This window comes from Pollicipes pollicipes, unplaced genomic scaffold (assembly GCF_011947565.3).
Source record: "Pollicipes pollicipes isolate AB1234 unplaced genomic scaffold, Ppol_2.1 Scaffold_3087;HRSCAF=3621_pilon_pilon_pilon, whole genome shotgun sequence".
Classification (NCBI taxonomy): Eukaryota; Metazoa; Arthropoda; class Thecostraca; order Pollicipedomorpha; family Pollicipedidae; genus Pollicipes; species Pollicipes pollicipes.
In genome coordinates this window covers 35431014-35455536 of record NW_023596225.1, presented here as the reverse complement: position 1 = coordinate 35455536, position 24523 = coordinate 35431014, and the positions used below count along the sequence as shown (strand labels likewise).

Here is a 24523-nt window from a genome sequence, read left to right as displayed (position 1 = left end):
ATTTTGCTCCACTCCACTCCCCGGACCCGTCCGCCGGCCGTCACGCACCGCACCCCGACTGCCAACGATCACACACCAGGAGCCGGGGTGGGGAGCGCCACCAGCGGCGACACGGACTCCAGGCCGTTACTGACCGGGACTCGGAGTCCGGCGAGGTGAGCGGGCTGCTGGGCAGCGAGCGCGCCGGCGGGAAGAACACGTCCAGGCCGGTGTCGACGTCGGCGCCCTCCTCGCCGACCACGGGCCGCGTGGGCGCGCGGCTCTTGGCGCGCCGCGGACGCGCCTTGCCCAGATGACGCAGCTGGTACGCCGAGGCCGGCAGCTCGGCCACCGTGTCGACCTCTGGCGGCGCGGCGCGCACGCACCGGTCAGATCCAGCGGCTCACAGAGCCCTGTTGCAGCCAACGCTCGGACGCAATGGGCATGAAGGTGCGCGCCGGCACGCTTTCGAAACGAGCGTAAACGTAGCAAACGCCTGAGACATGGGCGCGTCCCAAGAATGAGCTTGGCATGGTGTTTCTACTGAGTTTGTGATTGCCGCTTGGGTTGATGGAAGCATGGGCTTAAATCTGACTAACAGGATGTGCGAAACCAGTCCCAGTGTGCGGTATAATCAGTTGATGGTAGTTGCATTAACTTTTTTACTGCACGTCATACACTATCTATCCATGAAAAACTTCGTAAAAGGGTCTTGTGACAACTGACCTCCAAGAATCTTCATTCAGATTTGGCGGAAAGTAACTAATCCAATTTTCATAGGCTTCGAATAGGAATCAGTGCCAATCGCAATCAATGTCAATTGTGCTGCAAAGCTTTGAACACAAAAACAATGAATTCACGTGAAATAACCAAAACATACAGACTAATCATTCGCTTCCACGGTCTAGCTCAACAAGTCAAAGCTAAAAAAAAAACGTTCAAGATAACGAGCCAAGACCGTATAACTGCGTACAACGAGGCTAAAAACGCTAACAGCCGACACATGATGCTCATTGATTTGTTTGCAGCTGGCGTACCAGGCGCGTGCAGTGTCTTGGACGCATCTCTTGCTGTGAATGGCCATTAAGCGCGGGTCACACACGGGGACGACTGGGAACAACCTTCACAACAGCCAAACCAATATTAACAGGCTGCAGAATGCACACATGCACGCGCAGGTGAAGGCACAGTGCAAAAAGAGGCAACACAAACTGAAACAGACCTTGCCTTTCTGTGAACATTCCTCGACTCCAGGTGTAACATGTGATTCACCGCATCAACTTGCACAGATTTCCCTGCCCGTTTAGCCGTGTTTCGTTTCCTGAAGATGTGTCTGCCTTCCCACACGCGCACAGGATCTTCATCAGGCGCAGAGACCCGGCCACCTGGTTGGAGTAGCGACTCTTTTCCCTCTAACCAGCACACCTCCTTCAGAGGAGCACCGACCTTAAGTCCGTAGCCTGCCTCGCTAAATCTCCAATTCGTGCCTAATCAGTCAACCTACCTTCCCAAACGGGGAATGGCTCCCAATCAGTCGGCCTCTCTCTCTCAGCCGGCTCAGGAGCCGCGCAGAGTCCTGGCTTGAGTGCAAAGTCGGCCCACATTCCTCGATGGAGTCACGAGTCGGCCTACACTCCCGGTTTGAGTGTCGAGTCAGCCTACCTTCCTCCGTTGAGTTCAGGCCTCAGGCCCTCTACCGCCGCTGGTGTCCGGAGTTGGCCTATATTCCCGGCCCGAGTCCCCAGCCGGCTTTCCTCCGCCGCTGGTGTCCGGAGTTGGCCTATATTCCCGGCCCGAGTCCCCAGCCGGCTTTCCTCCGCCAGTGGCGTCCGGAGCTGGCCTATATTCCCCGCCCGAGTCCCCAGTCGGCTTTCCTCCGCCAGTGGCGTCCGGAGCTGGCCTATATTCCCCACCCAAGTTCCCAGCCGGCTTTCCTCCGCCAGTGGTGTCCGGAGTTGGCCTATATTCCCCGCCTGAGTCCCCAGTCAGGCTTTCCTCCACCAGTGGTGTCCGGAGCTGGCTTATATTCCCCGCCCGAGTCCCAAGTCTTCCTCCGCCAGTGGTGTCCGGAGCTGGCCTATATTCCCTGCCCGAGTTCCCAGCCGGCTTTCCTCCGCCAGTGGTGTCCGGAGATGCCCTACATTCCCCGCCCGAGTCCCCAGCCGGCTTTCCTCCGCCAGTGGTGTCCGGAGCTGGCCTATATTCCCCGCCCGAGTCCCCAGTCAGCCTTCCTCCGCCGGCAGTGTCCGGAGCTGGCCTACCTTCCTCGGTGGCGTCCAGACTGGGCAGCAGGTCGGGGATGCGCTCGGCAGAGACGCCCTCCACGGAGTCTGCGCCGCACACAGAGTACACTCAGCGGCCGCGTCACGCGCCGCGCCGCGCCGACCAGGCCGGCCGGCGCGCCACGCCAGGCGGCGCGCGCCACCAGCACACGTGCAAACAAAACACGCCTGCCGGCCAGCCCCACACAAAGAAAACCAAACACGACACGTCACTGCAGGTCGGCATGCTGAACCGGAGCATGCGGTAGAAGGGAAGGGGTCCAGAGGCAAGCTCTGGCCAGCGCGGCCAGGTGGCGCTTACTGTACACATCCAGGTTGCAACGGATTGGAAGACCTGGGGAGGAGTCCACGTGCCACTTACTGACGGAGCACGGACACGACGCGTAGTGACAGTGCAGGACAGTGCATTGCAATCGCCACATTAATCAGCGTTGTTTTAAGGACATCTTGTGAGCTGGCTCCCACAGAGCCACAACCTATCGCTGGCGCTCATCTTCACAACCGCGGACATCGCTGCACAGCATGCTGGCATAGGCGGCGAATGTCGTGGGTCAGCCGTTGTTATAGCATTATCATAATCTTCTCGCAACAGATCAGTTCAAGTAACTTTTAGAGTCTATAATCCAGTAACGATGCGGAGAAGCATTATTGCATGGCCTCAATCTCACGATAACCAGCCCAAGTGTCTTCTAAAGTATATAATCCAGGAACGAGACAGAGAAGCGGCACGCGAATGACACGTACCGACAACGGACTTCGGCCGCATCTTCCGGCCCTGAAGGTTTAGCTTCTTGGCATGTAGCTGGGGAGTCGCCTGGAATGTGGTCAGTATTGCGTCAGCACAGGCCGGTAAGTCAACACAGGAAAGGTGTCGCCACTACGATTACATTTCAGATGGTTTCACTTGAAAGCTAAGTGGCTACCCCGGCCATTCTCAATCTGGATGTTATGCTACAAAGTGCCCGTCCACTGTCGTAAGCCGTCCATGTGACGCAATGAGTGCAGGTATCGCAAGAACTTATAAGCTAGTCCTAAAAATGATACCCTGCTACGTTAAAAAATCAAGCAGGCAAGTGAGCTGTGCATAAAAAGAGCAGGTGCGGCCGCCACATGATCTCACCAAATTCAAGTACTCCAGCTTCTGAGCAGCACGCAACAGGAACATTACGTCAACGCAAGGCTTTCATAGATCATGCGCACGATCAGCCATCGCACACCACCATCAGGCATCATTAGACATCGTCGCTCACGGTCAAGTATCACCTTCTCACAGCGCCAGCTCGCACTTAAACAACCGACGCTGAAACATCTACAGCAAAGCCAACTCAGCGCAACAGCTTTTCACCGAGAGCAACCCCAAGCCAGGACCGAGGCTGTCAGCCCCTAGCTCCCAGCCCCCCCCCCCCCCCCCCCCCCCCCCCGACTATTTGGAATGGCGCGGTCTGCATTCCTGGCAGAGCACGCCTGACCCGTTCTTGGCTGGCGGCGCCTCGGTACAACACGAAGGGCCGCGCCAACATTTCGCGTGAGATGCCGCGATGAGGCGGCCGCGGGTGCCGCCGGCATGGCGCGGACAAGGAGTGGACTTCCTGACAGACGTCTGAGTAGCGACAAAAAGCTAATGAAATTCGAGGAGAATTTTATGACAATTTGAACGATAATTTTATTCAATTACGCACAATTTTAGCAATCGCTTCACCTGGTGATTTGTCTACTCATGGCAGCCATTTTCACCTTATACCAACCATTATCCTCCTACCGTCCTACCATTCCTATAGCTTGTATTTTGTTGCATTACAACTTTTCAGCGCGATTAAAGCGCATCGACGCTGCAAGAGTAAGGCGAGGATGGGATATAACAGTGACTGCCCGGATGACCTCCGCAAACGTACCCTAGTACCACGCCGTTATGACCGTGCGCGCACATGGGACAAAACTGCCGCCCAGAGACAGCGTTTGGCCGGCTCAGGGTTAGGGCCGGCCATGGTGAGCTCGTGATTCGCAGTCAGCTCACGTTAGGCCAGCTCCCGGCTGACGGTCCCAGCGCGCGCATATGCTGGCCACATGTTGCGAGCAAGCGGGATGAAGCGGTGTATGTGGATAAGGGCGGGCACATCAATACTACATCAGGCCACGGCCATACCGGTTGGCTAATTCCCCAAACGTCGCTAGGTCTTATAGGTCTCAACGCATCCATCCACAACCATCCACCTTTTGTCAAACTGAGGCTAACGAGGGCTGCACATCTCCACTACCCCCGCCCGGCCGCGCTGCCCACACGGCCGGCGGCGGGCGCGCACTGACCGGCGGCGACGGGTCCGAGCGCTCGCTGCCCACGTCCTCCTTGGAGTGGCTGCTGTCGGCGCCGCCGGCTTCGGCGCCGTCCGGCGGGCGCGGGTGCGACTTCAGCACGTCCGGCGTGCAGGCGCGCTTGCGGCCGGCATCTCCCGTCTGCGGACACGGGGACAGACGCGACCGTCGCAGCGCTTCGCTCTGCCGCACGACCACGCCACGCCCACGACACCCGCCGCAGACTATACCGATAACACGGCGGGTTCATCCCAGGCACACGTGACAGACGATGCCGGAGGGAGGTGAACGGGGCTGTTCGTAATGCCCGGACCTCACGACCCTTCGACAGCCCCCACAGAGGCTCAGCCAAACACTCACCGCCACCCACTAACCCTCGAACCCATTCTAAAAACAGACCACAGCCTTTGTGACAAGGCCCGCAGCCAATCCGAGCGCCCGACTGACCGCCTCCTGCCGCGCCGCCGCCCGCTCACCAGCTCCTGGTAGCTCCTGGTGAGGCTCTCGATGACCTCATCGACGACGCGGTCGCTGACCTGCGCCGCCACGGCCACGTGCAGCTCGTTGACGCGCTCGGCCAGCTCGGAGCCGGCGCGCTGCTGAAGCGCCGAGCGCACCTGGTCGGCCGGCAGCGCCAGCCGCACGCGCTCGGCGCTGGCCGAGCGGATCGCCTGCTGCACGGCCGACAGCAGCACGTGCGGACACTCGGCCTCGGCCGCCTCCAGCATCCGGTCCACGGTCGCCTGGCGAGACGGGCGGGTGGCGCTCAGTCAACGTCCGGTGGGTTCTGGGCGGGTCTTGGTGCTGATACACAGCTACAAAGGCCCCACCCAAACACCCCCACCCCACCCCAGTGCGGCTGACCCACCCCTATGTGTCGGGAAATGACCGAGTGCAGCTGACCCATCCCTATGTGTTGGGCGACGACCGATGCAGCTGACCCATCTTTATTTGTTGGGCAATGACCAAATGCGGCCTACCCACCTCTATGTGTTGGGCGATGACCGAGTGCAGCCGAGCCATTTCTACGTGTTGGGCAATAACCGAGTGTGACCGACCCACCTCTATGTGTTGGGCGATGACCGAGTGCAGCTGCTCGGCCACCTGGCTCAGCTTCAGCTCCACCGGATTGCCGGACGCCTCCCGCTCCATCACGACCGTGTGGAACCGAGCCATGAGCTGGGAACAGACAGGCCAGGTCACCGGCTGGGGACGGACAAGCCGGGTCAGCAGCTGGGGCCGCATCACGACCGCATGGAACCGAGCGATGAGCTGGGGACAGACAAGCCAGGTCACCGGCTGGGGACGAACAGGCCGGGACAGCAGCTGGGGTCGCACAAACGGCCGTCAACGCACAGACAGCCTCAGATGCCGGGGGGAGGGAGCGGGGGATCAGACGCCGACGGGCACACGTCAAGTGCATCAATGCTCGCTGACATCCTGTATTAAGACGAACTGAAATCGGTGCAGCAGACGGGAACACGGATGATGAGGGTAGTCTGAGTCATAGCACGCATTGGAGGTTTGGTATGAAACTGTGGCTAAACCTCCCCCTCACACACACATAAGCGAAAAAAACGCCAAAAAAGGAGCTGCTCTCCAATTAGACTCACTTCCTTCTCAAGGTTGGCGGAGTGGAGCCCTACCCTTCCTACCCCCTCCCCCCCCCCCCCCCCCCCCCCCAACAAACCCACAACCGAATAGAGAATAATCCCTGTACGGCAGCCCCTACCGCAGAGGTGGGCCACAACGGGTAGATTAACGCATGAGAACCTGGGAGCTGTGCAGCACCACCAATCAGCTAACCGCTGAACGGTCATGTGTCGCTCGAGAGCAGGACCAAACACAAATGCCTAACCTGTACGGGGAGAATCACACGCCGCAACGCGCTTCGAGACAGCCAGCGTGATACATCGATGGTTCACGTAGGAACAATTACATCAAGCCAACTGAGCACACCTGGCGCGAGATGTGGCGCATATTGTCCGACACGAAGACAAAACCATCCGCAATCTTGTCTGAGTGAAGATGTTGCAGGTAAACATGTGTGATTAACCGTAACGACAATGCTTGAACAATGGTCTCGCTGCAAGCCAAAGCAGCTCTGCCTAACAAATACTCTGATCACAGGGACACCCGTACCGCATAAACTTCAACGTCATCGCCAGAGATGCACCAGATGATAGGAGTGCACATACAACTCGTCCATCCAACACATACCTTCTCGCAGAACGCGTGTCCACAATGCAGCTTTGGTAAGCGACGCCTCAGCTTCCTCTTTTTCACCTTGCCGTCCTCGCCGCGCTCCACGTCTCGGTGATGCCTCCGAACCTTCTTCCTCACCAGATCGTCACCTTCCGTTCGGCTCTTCTTCAGCTGCGACATGAGCTCGCCCATGCACGACTTGTAGCCGGCGGGCAGTGCGGCGAGCAGCTTCTTCTGGATCGCCAGCGGAGCCTTGCTCTTTTTGGTCGATTCGGCGTCACCTGCCTCGGCTTCACCGGCCGCCGGACACCCGCTAACTTTCACTACCGGACACTTGTCCGTGATCCGTTTCCGAGCGCCACCGCCAGCGACACTTTCTTTCTTAGCTTCGTCGTGCCTGAACCCGTGCCGAGGCGGCCTACCACTGACTTCAGTTTGCTTTGATGGGATCCTCGAATCGCGGTCTTTCTTGACGTCACTGCCCTCCACTGCGCTTTCATCTCGCTCACTGTCTGGTCTTCTATCCTCGTCACTCTCCGAAGGCGTATCGCTGCCGGGTTTGCCGTCGTCACTGTCGGCCTTGTCGTCCTTATCACATTCGTGTCTGACCTTATCACTGTCGGCGTTCGAACCCTCTCCGCTATGCACCTTCTGATCCTTCCCTTTGTCCACCTCCGTATCCTCACCGTCGGTCGAGGAGTCGGGGCTTTCCTTCACGTCGCCGCCACCGGACGAGTCAGCCGCCTTCTCGGTCCCACTCGCGGCGGGCTCGCACCGGTCCGAGTCGTCCTCGGAGTCAGACGACGGCATGACTCGTTGCCGACTCGTTGTCCCGTGCACTGTCTCGCGGGCGGCGGTGGGTCAGAGGGACACGCAGAGCCGACTGCCTCGCAGGCGGCGGTCGGTCAGAGGGCCGCACGGAGCTAACTGCCCGGCAGGCGGCGGTGGGTCAGAGAGCCGCGCGGAGCCGGCTGCCTCGCGGGCGGGGGGTGGGTCAGAGGGCCGCGCGGAGCCGGCTGCCTCGCACGCGGCGGGCGGTCAGAGGACCGCACGGAGCTAACTGCCCGGCAGGCGGCGGTGGGTCAGAGGGCCGCACCGAGCCGACTGCCCGGCAGGCGGCCGGCCGCTGGGCCCAGGCCAGCGTTAAATATAGCCGCCGTCATCACGGCACGGCGGCCGGCACTGCTTATGGCGAGCCCGCGGGGCGCCTCCCACTGGCGGTGACGGAGCGGGCGGCCCAGCCGATCCCGCCCGCGTGCGGCGGCGGCGGTGACCGCCACCGGCTCCGGCGCCCACTGAAGCCTGCGATGAGGCTGGCCCGTGACGGCAGCATGATGTATGACGTCGACCGGCTGCCCCGTCCGCGACGTGACAGCCCCGGCGCGCAGCCGCCGAGGCAGCCATCAATCAACCGTAACGTACGTCAACAAACGGACGCACACCTCTGATGTGCCACCGCTTCTTTTGATGCGCTTCTCGCGCGCCGGGCCGGAGCGAATGCGCTATTCGCGCACAAAAGTCACGCACGAGGAGGGCCCGATATCACTTAACCCACGCTCCACAGAATAGTGCGGTCGCCAGGCCTCCTCGGCGACATGTAGGGACCACGGCTTGGAAGCCGCTCGTCGCCGCCGACCAGCGGCAGGTGCCGGTGGTCGAGACCATCAGCGGCCTGGCTCGGCTCGGCCTGGCGCGGGGGCGGGGCGGGAGGAGGGGAGGGGCGCTGGGCCCGCGCCACGGCGTCACACGGGTAAACACAGCTGGCGCGCTGGCGTCACGCAGACAGCCCCCCCCCCCCCTTCGGAGGTCTGCGTCAGGTGCGGTGACTCGCCCCTCGGAGCCACTTCCCAATCTGCAGGTGTGCTCCCGGGCGAATGTGAGGCTTTGCCGGGCGCCACGTCCGCGGCCGGTGTCGGGCCCAGTCTGGGCGAAATCTGCGCCGTGGGGCTCGGCAAGCGGCCCCACTCCCTTGTTCTGGTGCGGGCTAGGGAATGCATCCTGCCCTGACAGTGACCAAAGGCCCGGTAAAATTGGTTCACACGTGCAGGTGTGTTATTTCTCACCACAAAATCCCTGTGGCCTGACAGGGACATGATCAAAGCAGGATAAAACTTGGAGCACATAAAATGAAATCGATAGTTTAGAGAGACCCGATACCAGTACCATTTATAACCATACGTTTGGGAGAGCATTCACCTTGCTTAAAACGGAGCTGTTTTCTGGGTGTGAACAGCAGGTCTCCTTGGGACAATTAATGGGTCCTACGATCGACTGGCTGCGATGCATATGAACAGTTGCAGCAATTCATTAATGACGGATAATTTGTCACTTAGTGAATGTGACGCAAGCCCATGAATTTTCTAAAAATAATGTTCTACCTAGTAAAAATCCCTGCGCTTCGCAATGGTCTGAAGGTTTTCCAATGGTCTTTTGAGAGGCTCTGGTCGACGGTTTCAAAGCTGATTTACTGGCAACCGGCCTCAACGTTGGTGGTCAAGGTCACAAGTCAACAACAAACCTCGTGACACGAGTGAATGATTGATCAAACGACCTTGCGATGCTTCCTAAAACACCGAATATTCTTGCTATACTTCCCGGACGGTCCGTCGTTCAGAATCTACTCAGTCGATGCATTCATCTTCCGGCCACATGCACGCGGTCGTTATGCCATGATAGTAATAGTGCGCGTCCGCGCCGGGCGCACATGGCACACACCAGATCATAGCGACGCCCGTAAATCAAAATAAGTATAACCAACGCAATCGACGGTGGCCGAGACGTTGGAAGTCAGGACTTTCAAGGTCATGGAAACTGAGTGAGACGCTGTTTACATGGACCGTCGTCTTTCATCCGTATGTTCTAAAGTTAAGTATTAATATCGCGGTCAGTCTAAGACCTGCCTCTGCATCAGCGCTCGTTGGCCGAGCCCTCCAGATGGCCACCACTGACATGATCTCTTGAGCACACGATCTCTTGAGATGGCCACCACTGACATGATCTCCTGAGCACACGATCTCTTGAGATGGCCACCATTGACATGATCTCCTGAGCACACGATCTCTTGAGATGGCCACCATTGACATGATCTCCTGAGCACACGATCTCTTGAGATGGCCACCACTGACATGATCTCCTGAGCACACGGGTCTGTCAGAAGTCGTCCGTCGTTGCCAGTCATCAAGAGAAGACGGGGAGCCTGCCTGACCGGCTCTCCGCCCCGCGTCCCGTTCACACCGCCGCGACTGAGCACACGCCGCTTCCATCCCGCCGGCCAACTGGCACTGCAACCCTCATTCGTCAGATCCCGCCCGTCTGCACCGGTGCACGCTCTGGACGCCGTTCAGCGACGCAGTCCAGAGTCCGCCGCGTCCCTCCGGCCCCAGCGACCGTCCGCCAGCGGTCGCTGCCTCACCTGCTTGCAGCGCTGGGCGTCCTCGCAGACGGCCTCCGCCCGACTCAGCGGCAGCTCGGCCCGCTCGTCGTCCGGCGGCGTCTTCTCGCGCAGCGTGCGCACCTGCTCCCGGATCTGGCCGATCAGCCGGTCCAGCATCTGCTGGGCGCTGCTCAGCAGCAGACCCTGCGGCGGACACGGCGGTCAGCGGCGGCGCCCGGGGGCGCGGGCGGCGGCGCAGGCCACTGCCCTGCGACGACACACTGGCGCCGGGCTGTTGTCGCCGGCCTGACAACACGACACGAGACCGGCCACATCGACCGCGTGGTGTTAAAGAGCAAGCACACCACCGTATCCATATAGCTCATTCCAGTTGCGAGTGGTAAGCATGGCCACCCGTGGGCCGGTGCCGACATGACGCCCCGTGCGCGCCCCCACCTCTGCCACCCGCGCAGCCGAGGTCACGGCCGCGCGACCACCCCCAGCCGGCACCGGCGTCTGTCTGACCTGCTGGAGCCGGAAGGCCTGGCCACTGTGGCGCATCTGCGGCGCCATGTTGCGGTGCAGCAGGTCCTGCAGCCGGCGCCACACCGCCTCCGTCCGATCCGGCGACAGCTTCATGCACGGCGCCAGGTCGTACAGCGGCGCCGGGATGTACTTCAGCGTGTGGTTGCTGCGGCACACGTGTGCACCATCGTGAGAAACGTGTGCACCATCTATCGCTACCCAACTAGCGTGTCGTTACTCTAGCAGAAACGCAATTCATGTGTGCGCAGCGCTGCACATGTCTATATCACGGAACGGCCACTAAAACAGAAAAAAACACATGCCGCTTAAGCCTAGCCTTTATCAACAATCCCGTGCCCACCAAGACTTAAGCAGTCCGCCCCGAGCGCCCATCACCACCGGGGCGGCGGTCGGGCTGGCCGGGCTCACCTCTGCAGGCCGTAGGCGATGTCGGAGAGGCCCTGCAGACTGACGCCGTTCCGGTCGAGGCTGATCTGGCGCAGCCGACAGTTGATCTGCAGCGCCTTGGAGAGCAGCCGGGCGCCCGTGTCGCCCATCAGGTTACCGCTGCCGCCGGCCGACACAGACAGAGCCGGAGTCAGCGGGCCGTGCGGCGCTCACACCGTCGGGGGACGACCGACTGCGGGCGACGCTCACCGGCCGACCGGCCGCTCACCGGCCGGTCGGCCGGGCAGCGGCCGCCCTGCTGCGTCATACACTGCAAGTCTGCCACTGGCCAAGTCGCGGTCCGGTGTCGGCACTGTGTCCCGCTGATGATCTGACCAGACCCCGTCAGCCGTGTCCTGATGATAATCTGACCGGACCCCGTCAGCCGTGTCCCACTGATGGTCTGACCGGACCCCATCAGCCGTGTCCCGCTGATGGTCTGACCAGACCCCGTCAGCCGTGTCCCGCTGATGGTCTAACCAGACCCCGTCAGCCGTGTCCTGATGATAATCTGACCGGACCCCATCAGCCGTGTCCCGCTGATGGTCTAACCAGACCCCGCCAGCCGTGTCCCGCTGATGATCTGACCGGACCCCATCAGCCGTGTCCCGCTGATGGTCTAACCAGACCCCGCCAGCCGTGTCCTGATGATGATCTGACCGGACCCCATCAGCCGTGTCCCGCTGATGGTCTAACCAGACCCCGCCAGCCGTGTCCCGCTGATGATCTGACCGGACCCCATCAGCCGTGTCCCGCTCATGGTCTGACCGGACCCCGCCAGCCGTGTCCTGATGATGATCTGACCGGACCCCGTCAGCCGTGTCCCGCTGATGGACTGACCGGACCCCGTCAGTTGTGTCCCGCTGATGGTCTGACCAGACGCCGTCAGCCGTGTCCGACCCCACCTGATGTCCAGCGTCTGCAAGCAGTTGTTGCTGCCGAGCGCGTTCAGCAGACTGTAGAGGTCGGCCTTCAGCCGCGAGTCGTTGATGTACAGCACCTCCAGCATGCAGTCCTCCTCCTGGCGGCACAGGCGGCACACGATGTCACGGGGTGGGACAGGCGGCCGGCCGGCACAGCGGGGCCCGGGCTCAGCAGCGCGCCGCCTGCATACTGTATTTGTCTCCCCGTCGTGACAGGCACAACCAGGGACACTCAAACACGCCAGCTCCACATCGGGACGGAAAGCACCCGGACCAGGGAGTCACCCATGGCCGAGGGCGAAGTGTTGTGTCTGCTGCCCACGACACACATTATGCGCACTGTTCGGCTCCGCCAAAGGCACCACCAGCACCCTCGAGCGTACCTGAATCATCTGTACCACCGCATCCACCACGTGATGTACGTGCTTGGATTTGGTGTTGGCCATGTTGCGGCCCATCTTGAGGATGCGTACCGACTTGTTGCGGCTGACAGCGGTCACAACGCCGGCCAGGTCCTGCTCCAGGCCTGGCGAGACAACGAGCCGACGACGCTCAGTCGGGCGGGAGGCGAGGAGGCCTCCCGTACCGACACGGACACGGATGAGACAACGGGCCGACGATGCTCAGTCAGGCGGGAGGCGATGAGGCCTCCCGGACCGACAAGGACACAGACGGGCCGGCGGGCCGGCGGCGCTCAGTCGGACGGGAGGCGACATGACATCGGCGGCGGAGGGAGGTCTCCCGCCGCCGCTCGGTCAGACCGGTACGGACACAGGCGACAAACGGCGAAAGCTGCGGCCGATGGAGGCGACTGTTATGTCTGGAGATGACGATGCTGGTAATGATCGGGCTGGAATATGAACATCGCTGACACACATGGCTAACGTCTGATACTATGAGCCCGCCGCGAGACATGGGATGATCATATAAGAACATAAAATTGGCTCAGATCCAGCTGGAAGGGAGCACCACCGCATCACCAACACGGTCCGCGGCACAGACGTACCGTTTTCACTGATGTCCAGCGAGGCGATGCACTTCACGCCGTGGATGCAGGACTCGAGCACGTGCGCGCCGGGCGGGCCCAGACTGTTGGCGCTCAGGTCCAGCTCCACGTCCACCGTAGACTCGTTACAGGCCAGGCCAAGCAGCAGGTTCCTGGCGCGGGAGGACAGGCGAACGTGGCGGCGGCACAGTTTGTCGCTAGCTATCGCGTAGATGAATGACACGGCACCTGACGATAAACCGAGCCCAATCATCCAACACCGATACAAAATGGTACAATAGCTAGTACGAGCATCTTCTGTACAACGGCGAGTGGCGGTCGCGACAATCACTTGGACCGCGACGTCCTGGTAATATGTACGATGCTATTGCCATGCAAGGGCTCGTGCTTGTGACTGGGCGTGTCTATGTCACACCAGGGGCGTCAGAGTCTCTCACTTGAGCGCCTCCAGAGGCATCCGGCAGCTCGAGCAGTTGAGGTATTTGAGCGCGATCGTGCTGGTGAAGAACTGCTTGAACGACGGCGGAATGTCCTTGGACTTCTTGGTGTTGAACACATTCTTGGAGACGTCCAGCCGGGCCAGGTGGGTGGTACACCCCCGCAGGAGGGCGCCGAATATCTGCCCGCAGCGGACCGCCTCACAATACACCCCCGCAGCGGATCACGTCACAATACACCCCCGCAGCGGACCGTGTCACAATACACCCCCGCAGCGGATCACGTCACAATACACCCCCGCAGCGGATCACGTCACAATACACCCCCGCAGCGGATCACGTCACAATACACCCCCGCAGCGGACCATGTCACAATACACCCCCGCAGCGGACCGTGTCACAATACACCCCCGCAGCGGATCACGTCACAATACACCCCCGCAGCGGACCGTGTCACAATACACCCCCGCAGCGGATCACGTCACAATACACCCCCGCAGCGCATCACGTCACAATACACCCCCGCAGCGGACCGTGTCACAATACACCCCCGCAGCGGATCACGTCACAATACACCCCCGCAGCGGATCACGTCACAATACACCCCCGCAGCGGATCAAGTCACAATACACCCCCGCAGCGGACCGTGTCACAATACACCCCCGCAGTGGATCACGTCAAAATACACCCCCGCAGCGGATCACGTCACAATACACCCCCGCAGCGGACCGTGTCACAATACACCCCCGCAGCGGACCGTGTCACAATACACCCCCGCAGCGGACCGTGTCACAATACACCCCCGCAGCGGATCACGTCACAATACACCCCCGCAGCGGACCGTGTCACAATACACCCCCGCAGCGGACCGTGTCACAATACACCCCCGCAGCGGACCGTGTCACAATACACCCCCGCAGCGGATCACGTCACAATACACCCCCGCAGCGGATCACGTCACAATACACCCCCGCAGCGGACCGTGTCACAATACACCCCCGCAGCGGACCGTGCCACAATACACCCCCGCAGCGGATCACGTCACAATACACCCCCGCAGCGGACCGTGTCACAATACACCCCCGCAGCGGACCGTGTCACAATACACCTCCGCAACGGACCGCGCCACAATACATGCTCGCGGCGGACCGTGTCACAATACACCCCCGCAGCGGACCATGTCACAATACATGCCAGCAGCGGACCGCGTCACAATACAAGCTCGCAGCGGACCGCGGCACAGGTGGCCGTCGCATGCCGTGAGTACTTGAGCCCGCTCGTGTCCGCAGTGCCAATTTAACACGCCATGCCAGCTGCACCCGCAGTGCGGTCCGCCAGCCTGTGAAGCCTTCCATTAGCGTGCCGAACACACAAGATTCTTGGTCGTTATGCGTGAGAACGAGGCCCAGACAATGTCCGTCGTACTGGCACATAAGCACGGCGTCATTCCTACATTCGCACGGCGCAGAGTGGGCACCCTGTACGTAGGCAAAACACCAGCTAATAGTCACACGTGACCTTGGAGGCCGACTTTGTGAGCGCTGGTGAAGTCCCAGCGCCGATCGGGGACTCAAGGGACCGCTAGGGGACCACTGTGATGCGGGCCAGGGCAGCGGCTGCGCGCCGCGGTCGACCGGGCGCTGAACACCGCGAGCTGCTGCTCGCTCCGCTCCGGCGAATAGGGGGGTCACACGCCGGTGCAGCCGGGCACAGTGGCTGCACGAAGTAGCCTGCACCCCGGCTGGTGGGGTGAAGCCAGCCGCAGCCGCGCGGCGCTAACCCAGTCCCGGCGTCGGCGGACCGGCCGGCAGCGCCGCCGCTCACTCACCGAGTCCAGCAGCAGGTCGCAGCCGCTGACGTTCAGTGACGTCACGGCGTTGGGCTGCGCCAGGAAGTTGTACAGGTTGGTCACCTCCTCCTTCATGTTGTTGCCGCTGAGGTCGAGCGCCGTCAGCGTGGTGGACATGGTGCGGTTGAGGCTGAGCGCGTGGCAGAGCTGGTTGACGCCCTTGGCCGTCAGGTTGCAGTGGGCGAAGCCGAGCCGCTTCAGGCCCTTGGAGGCCCGGCCGACGGGGCCCGTCAGGTGTGAGGCGCCTGCGGCCGGGGCGAGAGGGCGGCGCGTGAGGGCGGGCCGGCCGACCGCGCCGGCCATACGGCAACGGTGGACGACCGCACCAGGTACAAAAACGGACCGACCGCACTGCCAAAGCACCCAATTCAAGTCATGGCCAGTATGGGATATGCTCCCTTTCGGGTTCGATGTGTCACCCGTATGCAAAACAGTGACGGCGTAAAGTTTACAACTAAATAACTTCGACGGCTCACGCAACTAGGGAGTACGATAAGTAAATCAAGGAGTAACGGTCAACTTAAATAAGTAAAATGTCAACTGATGTGAGTCACCTATGACCATCACAAACCACCATCTGGGGAGCGCGTAGTGCCACCATTGTGTAGAAGAAGTTAACCAGGCAAAGACGTGATCACAAGGAAGCGCAATACTAACAAATCCTTCGCTAAATAACGTTTTGCAAGGGACTATCAATCTAACTACTATTACAATACAATGGGGACTATTGCTATCGTGACCATTGACCTCACATATCCAGAGACAACATGTTTCATGGCTCCTTCGGAAGTACTGTAGGATGAGAGACTAAAGTTATCGAAAGGGTGACGTGAACCTTTCTGTTGCTCTCCAACGAAATGTCATAGAAGCAGATACATTTCCTCTCTCTCCCCCATCAGTCAAGGGTGAAAAAGATTACGTACATACACAGAATGAAACTAACGTTCGCCGCGAATCTCTGACTAACGCAGCGAATCAACAAATATATACAATGTGTCGTAATGTAAATATAAATGTGAGCAAGAAACGTATCACGATTAGTGGCCATAACTGACAAACGCGACATGGTTTTCGAAAAGGTACAAGGAAAGTGGAAGCTACCGAAATGCCAGGCAGATACGAGGCAAATCCTATGAGCAACGGGCCCCATGGGTTGGTGGTACACTTACAGGATCATAAAATCAGCGGCTGAGATACATAGAACTTGCCGACAATGAATATACTGGTATGCCAAAGCATGAATTGGTCATATAGGCCACTAGTCAGCTAGCTTAGCAGCTAAGTGAAGTTTGCATTGACCACGTTGCAGTGATACACAAAATAAACGAAGTTATTCTCGCTTCATTCATGCTCCTCAACGGCAGCCAGGCAGGGCTGCTCCGAAACGACAATGACATCAGCGGACAGCGCTGATGCTCGTAAGTGCGCTGCCACTGATCAGTTCCTCTTTACACAAGCAACTGGCGCGGAGACACAGGCCGCCCTGAACCGGGTTATCCGCCGCGCGTTCATGGACGAGTACGAGCACCTCCGCCACCACATATGCGCTTGCACGCACTATTACGCTCCCAACGACGCACCCACCGCCAGCCTCAACGAAAAGCAACACATAGAGCGGCGTTACGGGAGGCACCCTCTCCGAAGCGGCCGAGCTGCGAGAGATGCGGGCGTTATTCAGTGGTCGGACCGGGAGGCACGTCACGGCCGCTAGACACCACGGCGGCTGGCATGCAACGGCCGGCGACATCGCACGTGTCGGGGCGCCGGCACCGCTGGGGAGTGACCGGGCGCCGGCACCGCTGGGGAGTAACCGGGCGCCGGCACCGCTGGGGAGTGACCGGGCGCCGGCACCGCTGGGGAGTAACTGGGCACCGGCACCGCTGGAGAGTAACCGGGCGCCGGCACCGCTGGGGAGTAGCCGGGCAACGGAACCGCTGGAGAGTAACCGGGCGCCGGCACCGCTGGGGGTGCTCGCCGGTACACCTGACATGCAGCACTCCCTGATTGTCGCGGATATATCCACAACAGCAGATCGGACGATAAACACAACGCTGCTTGTACAGCCCGTTTTCTGCCGCCTGGTTGCGTTCTGATGGCCTTATAAGGCTCGTCCAGCAGGAACATTCCGGATACGGCCACGAGCCGGGCGACACAAAAACAGCATTCAGCGAGCCGGTTTTTTCATGACTGCCTGGACACGCGTCCGTTCCCGCCTGAAAGGAGCCTTCGCCGACTCGGTGATAAGCGACGCCACAGCTGCCCCCATGGACTGACTACACTGCACCAAGCACCGGATCATGCAGGACTACAACAGGGAGGCGCCCAGACTCTGTACAATGACGCCACGAAGCGGGTCACACCCCCACCCGGCTGTGGGGACATGCTCGCCGACATACACCGACACAGCGTCACGACAGTTAGTGGGTGGCGTCCAAACCTGGTGGAGTCTCGGCTATCTTGGCTATGGCAGGTACAAAATGGGCTACACCTAAAAAAAGAGCAGACAGACAAGACGACAGTGAGGTACCCGGGGCGTCACGAACACTGCTCGATCGTGGTCCGCAAGACAGGGGACAGCATGGGACCCACCGCGTCTTGAACAATAGAACACAGACATCTGGATGTCGCATGTCACTGCCAAGAGCTTACATGTCAGTTCCAATATTCCAAGAGCTAACTGAGACACCAAAGAACACCGTCGGAAACATTGCGAGGTAGCACCATGCCATTAACCAGCCATAATACCTCTTGATCTCATGTCAAAAATACCACGACTTTTAGCCATCGTGTTCATAACACCATGCGGGCGCCCTCGATTTCATCCGGGAGTGATTCCGACTTCACAGGCCGCACCGACGGCCCGCTCCGGCTGCTGGTCACGACTCGCGGCATGTTCACACGGCCGGAGCGTCGGGGCCAACACAAAAGAAACAGACCGAGACGGGCTACCAGTCACCAGCATCGCCCGCTACAAAAAAGCGAAACGCCGTCACGGCTGGAAATCCCCTCACGAATGAAAATCACCCGCTCGTATCAGTTAAAAAACTTGACATGCCACAGGCATTGATATTTAAGGGTTATTCCCCATGACGTACACGTCTTCGAACATATGGCGATAACTTACCGCGGGCCACGTGCAAACCATGCATTCCGCGGCGGTGTTTCACAAAAACAGCACCGGAACCGACACGATACCACGGTCCGTGACCGCCGGCCGACCGACTGACAGCTGCCTGTTTCCTCGCGCGTATCTTACAAGAGAAGACATCACACAGGCAGGCGCACAGTTTCACCGTCGCACAACACACCGCCTTTACACAGCGCGGTTTTTTGCCGCCAATTAAGGTACTCCTGCCTGACGGCCTCCCAGCCTTCCGTTCGCCGGGCTATTCCCGACCGACGGCTGGCCACGCGGCCGAAAACCCCTCGCCATGCGCGTGGCATTCGGTACCGACGGACACTCGAACGGCCGCAGGGACTCGACAGCGCTGGGGCTCCAGCACCGCCAGCTGCCACGGGCGTCCCCCTGCGGTACCCGCCCGAGCCGGCCCCAGGGCCGAGGCCGGCCAGCGCAGCGCGGCGCGCTTACCCTTGTCCTCGACGGCGTTGTGCGACACGTCGAGCACGGTCAGCAGCGAGCTGGTGTTGGCCAGCAGCGCCATCGACAGCTTGCCAGCCAGGTCCCTGCGGGCGGAGCGCACCGACATCCTGTCTGCCTGTCTGTTGCCGTCCGATGGCGGAGACGGCTCAGAGGGCCACGCGCCGCGCCGGGCACGAGGCAGTCGGCGGACGATTTGTGATTTGTTTGATTTGTGATTTGTTGTGTGTTCGTTCTGTTTCCAGACGTAATGAAAGAGCCTTGACCATCTTAGTAGTCAATTCGTTCCAAGGAAACAATGTACTTACGTAAACGCGTAACTTAGGAGTTACCCTGCAGTCAGACCTGAGGCATAAGTTCCCACTGATTCCTTGGCCGAAAGCGTATAAAGCAATACACCATAAACTGTATGGACGTTTCTCACTACCGTTGGACCATGGGACATACACATAATAGATCAGAGCTGGCTCGGCGTGGCCACGTGCGGCCACCCGGCCGGCCGGTCGGGCGACTCACGCCTTGAGGCCGGTGTTGTCCAGGTACACCTCCTCCAGGCTGACTGACTTCTTGAGCACGTGCAGCAGCCGCTCGGCCGCCTCGTGCGAGAGCCGCAGGTGCGAGATACGCAGCTTGGTGAACCACGTGTTGTACTCGAGCGCCGAGATGATGGGCACCAGGTCCCTGCGACGACCGACCGACCGGTGACCAACGGCGGGTCCGGTCAGGGCGGCGGCATCGGCACGCGGGCCCGCACTCATCCGCGCCCCCCCCCCCCCCCCCCCCCCCCCACTCACCAACACCCCGTCACGCACAATATGATACCGCAATTTCCGGCGCTCGGAAGCGGACAATGTTGGTGCCGATCGCACGGCCAGGCCGGTGGATGGCACCCCAACGGCGGCAAGGGGAAGACGACACCTGAGGGTCGAGGGATAGCGGCGCACTGCGACTCACTTGGGGTCCAGGTGGTCAAAGTCCTGCAGGCTGAGCTCACGGGAGTCGTGTGACAGGTAGATAGTGTCCACGTCCTGCGGCGGCAAAAGGAGTTAGTTCACAGCTTGCGGGCCCGCTGATGTTGAAAGCATGGCTGTAATATTCGTTGTGGATGCTGAATGTTTAAGCGTAAAAGGATGGTTTAAGACTCAAAGGATATGACATCTGGAAAGTTCACCCAAATCGTGGATCTACGGGCACGTCAGCAATATCTCTAACCGAGAGAATAGCTACTGCACTGAAGTAATTCAGCAAACGCTGGCACTATTTCAAACGCAAAACTTCACTATTTCGCGCACTGACAAGCGAGACGCTGCCGTCCATCCGCTGATGCAAACACTACAGCAGCTGCCGGCCGGCGATGGAGCGCGGCGGCAGGGCAGCCGCAGCGGCCGCAGGCGCAGGCGCAAGCCCCCGGCCGCCGACGGCCCACGTACCCAGGCCACCTCCTCCCGGTAGGGCAGGTTGTGGTAGTCGCACATGCACGCGTACTGGGTGGAGAAGCCGCCACACGGCACCGGCTCGCGCGCCTCCACCAGGCGCGCCACCTCGTGCAGCTTTTGCACGCGGCGCGCCGGCACGACGTCCAGCTTGCGCACAATGTGACTGAGGAACGAACTTGGTCAACAGGGTCGCTGCGACGCCACCGGGATCACACTAGGTCACACACTCTAGCGCTAGCGGGGCCCCGGCACCGGTCAGCCGCCCGGGCCCCGCTGGGCGCGCCACGGCAGCGTGCGGCGCCGTCCCGGGGTCACCGCCACTGGTGTGTCCAACGATCTGACACGGCATACAGGTGTGGTCTGGTCGCCAGCAGGCCGCCCGTTCCTGGACGGACCGGACGGACCGCGCGTGCTGCCGTCTCCGCAGCAGCGCAGAGGAGACTCGTCGCTCCACGCACAGCACCAACATGGCCACTACGGACTGTTAGCCCAACCAGCTCGGGACAGGCGCAGCTAAGCACGCCGCGAGCACTCGCTGGGGTCCTTACCGAACCCCGGCCCTGACTGCGCCCTCACCTGAGTGGCACTGAAGGGAAGATGTTCTTGATGGAGACGCCCAGATTGATGATCATGGCGTCAATCTCATTGTGCCTGTCGTCCGCCGGGATGAACGTGTAACGCTTGTCATTGACCACCAGGCAGAACTGTGGCATGAAACGCTGCATTGAACCAACTCTCAATGGGTTCAAAAATGGATACTGAGAACCACGGGCGTAGTTTCACAAACTGAGTTGAGGGAGGTGGTTGAACAGTGACAAATGACTTAATCTACCAATAAATATGTGAACAATAACATTTTCCCACCTGTGGCGCACTTTCTTACATAAATTGTTCAGTGCATTAGCGAGGAACATGATTCGCATAAGACAGTAGTATTAGCCTTCTTCCTCGGAAAAACCAGGAGAATGGAGATATAATTTGGTTGGTATTTCGGCGACATGCCTTTATCAAAACAAAAGCAGAAGTCTGTTGTTTGTGTTCTGCTTTTGTTTCGATAAAGGCATGTTGTCGAAATATCAACCAAACTAAATCTCCATTCTCCCAGCTTTTCTGAGGAATAAGGCAAACACTACTGTCTTATCTATGTGGCTCACTTTCTTCACAATACTGGGGAGGGGGAGCTGGAGCCCAAGTTAAGGAGTGAGGGCTTAAAGCCCCCTCCCCCCAACTGAATAAGAAACCACATCCCTCCCTGATAGGACCATTTCTTACAAGTCAATTTCAATTGTTGGGAGCTAAAATAATGTGTTCCAAAAGCTTGCTATATCATCTTGATAACACCTAGATGATGCCATCCATGAACCATATCTACAACTAGGCTTCATTTTATAGTGCAATTCACAGCACCCTGCACCAATGACACAAATTAGGTTGCTTACACCAAATGAGGGGCACATTTGGTTATTACATACCTCTGTTGTTTGCTTGCTTTCAATTGCCTGGATGTCCAGATAGTGGAAATGGTGGTCGATCTGCAAAAAAACAAAAACATAAAGGTTGCAATCTGTACCACATTTACTTTACTAATTAAAACCCATTAGTTGCTACATTTGTGTCTCTTAAGCCTCAACAAAATGGTTTATAGAATGACAAATGAATCGAAGAAAACACAACAGAACTTAACAGATCATGACAGGATATGATATATATATATATATATATATATATATATATATATATATATATATATATATATATCAGAAAGAGTCCAGAGCCCACACTGGCAATTACATGAGACAACAGCAAACATACCCGTGAAGGAACTTTGGCGGTCATGATGAAGAGACGGCAAGCAGAGAAGGCCTGAAACAGAGCACTGTTAAACAAACAAGAAACTAGTGAGCTGACATTACATGAGTCCTTTTTTGCATGTTCCAAGCAAATCCAAAGACTCAAGTTAATGAGAGCACCATGGCACAAAGTGACCTAAGGCAAATACCAGGACATATTCTTCTATGACATAGTGTAACAAAGAGCCATTCAAACCCTTGACCAAGTCCACCATGCATTCAGTCTGGTTACTGACTAACAATGGACTCAAAGTATGACCATCTTGTGTGGGCAGCTGTATGACTGATTACTGAGATGCTAGCACATTCTTAACAAGAATATCATCAGAAACAACAAAGAGCAAAGAGTAGACTAAAACAGAAAGCACATGCAACATTTCACAACATACCAGTACTCTGTTCTCAAATTTGTCTTGCTTGGTCTCCATTCTAACCATGCATTTCATGGATATCTTCACAGCCCGTCCCAGACAGGTTCTGATGCTCTCTGCAAAAAATGTTTGTCAGTTTATCAGACTGAAATGGCTGCAAAAAAATTGTAGAGCTATTTGTATAGGTGAAGTAATCTATCAATAGTTGTTGCATGCCTGGAAAAATTAACTTTACTGTGTTTCTAAGTCAATGGAGCCATCCAATTGCTCCTGCACTGAGACAGACAAACATATAGTTCTAAGGTGGAAGATCATCACAGGTACATTTTAATACTGCATCATTATGTTAAAAGATGCCAGCTTGATTATTCTCTGATATGAACATTCCATTTTTGAGTCAATAATTTTATTAGTATAGAGCACAATAAGCTTGAAGGCTAGGTTATTTATCTCTTTCATCCTAGAATTTTTCAGTGCAAACTGAAAAACCCTACTAACAAATAGCCCATTACAGTTCAGCCTGCACAACATAAATCCACTGTGCTGGATGCCAGCAGCCAATATAACATAGGCAGGGTTGAACCTTATCCTTGCAACAGCGGAACTCAGGGCGAGACATAATGTGGTGAAGTTTTGAATCCCTTCAGTGCTAAAAACTGTTTTTGGATGGTTGGTAGCTTCCTGCCCAGTTTCTCTCTCACCATAATAACCCTTGAAATATTGTCACTCTCCATAGCTCTCTGTGCTGAAATAAGCAACAATGAAATTGCTCATGCATCAATAGCTCAAACCTCTGAAATTGGACACTGCGCCAAACTTTAATCCTGGAATAAACTGCATACTACATTATGAAGATATTTTGCACTACATACTGATATTGTCACACTACATCACTAAAATTATTTTGGCTGTGCATGTGTGATTATGTTTTTGCTGTGAAAGCTAGGCTGTACTGGACATGTTACACATGACATGTATGTTTCCAAGTCTGGGCTACCATCCTGGCTTGGACAGTTACTCAAGTTAAGACCATTCAGATCACAGGGGCATTGTCAGCATAACAGACAATGCTCCTTAAAAAACAAGTCCACAAATCAGATATCAATCACCTGAAAAAATGGAGCATACACCTACTTCCCTACCTTAGGAGCAAGTTGTAGTTGAGGTATGGCTGGTTATCAGGGATTGGGAGCAATAATAATGAAAGCATACTTACCATTAAGATCCCTTGTGAGCACACTTCGGATTGACATGATTGCTTCTCTGTAGCAATGATTCAAGGTGACTCCCGGCTAGGTCAAATGCCAAGCTTACAATGACAGGCCACTCAAGCTTCTAAATGTATCAAAAACATGCAGGATTGAGCTGGACGTTCAGGTTAAACACGTCCCCACACCTCCTTATCGATGTCAAAAAGAAACTCATTCTCCATCCAGACAAACATCCAAAGAAAATGCCCACTTCTGGTGGGAAATTCTAATCTAAACATCCATGACTCGACCGACCATCGCCGGGCTCCCTCCCTAAGCACTGCTCCCCTTCCCACTTATGAATCAACACAACGAGAACTGGGCACGGCCTTGCTCGTCGGCACCACTCATTGACTGCCATACGCCGCCATCGACACCAAGCCCCGAAAATTACATTTTTATCATGTGTTGAGGAGGACTGTGCAAAAAATAATCAGGTTTTCAACATATTGAAACATTAAAGTAACGATAAGTCATGAACATATTAGTTTTTACGCATTATGGTTATAGCAACTGAAAACATGCGAGTAACAACCACAAAAGTGTTTCTCAACGTGTGTTCTATTTAGATCAAAATATTGTTTTAATTAATGTAGTGGAACCATGAAAAAGCCCTTAACTATCCACGGCTTGATTAAGCTAATTTGAGCGTTCTTGAAAGGAGGCGTCTGAAAGCAAATGC

The 24523-nt window shown here is 57.4% G+C and overlaps 1 protein-coding gene across 5 annotated transcripts; it reads right to left on the bottom strand.

Moving 5' to 3' along the window:
* Window positions 1–24124, bottom strand: LRR (capping protein regulator and myosin 1 linker 1 leucine rich repeat protein). 5 transcript variants are annotated; one of them, XM_037212285.1, is made up of 25 exons: window positions 23808–24124; window positions 22610–22707; window positions 22183–22233; window positions 21843–21902; window positions 20947–21074; window positions 20365–20533; window positions 19889–19962; window positions 19451–19615; window positions 18926–19020; window positions 17774–17824; window positions 15316–15581; window positions 13488–13669; window positions 13051–13202; window positions 12428–12570; window positions 12027–12142; window positions 11104–11241; window positions 10675–10840; window positions 10189–10353; window positions 5634–5750; window positions 5048–5314; window positions 4566–4712; window positions 3382–3402; window positions 3006–3075; window positions 2563–2595; window positions 1–342 (listed from the first exon to the last, which is right to left on the bottom strand). In XM_037212285.1, exons 1-25 carry the CDS (start codon window positions 23842–23844, stop codon window positions 41–43), a joined length of 3213 nt encoding a protein of 1070 aa, XP_037068180.1. In that variant the 5' UTR covers window positions 23845–24124; the 3' UTR covers window positions 1–40. The 5 variants fall into 5 exon arrangements, with proteins under 5 accessions (XP_037068180.1, XP_037068178.1, XP_037068182.1 ...); XM_037212283.1 differs by lacking the exon at window positions 2563–2595 and adding an exon at window positions 2241–2309; XM_037212287.1 differs by lacking the exon at window positions 3382–3402.
* Window positions 24125–24523: the final 399 nt, after the last annotated feature.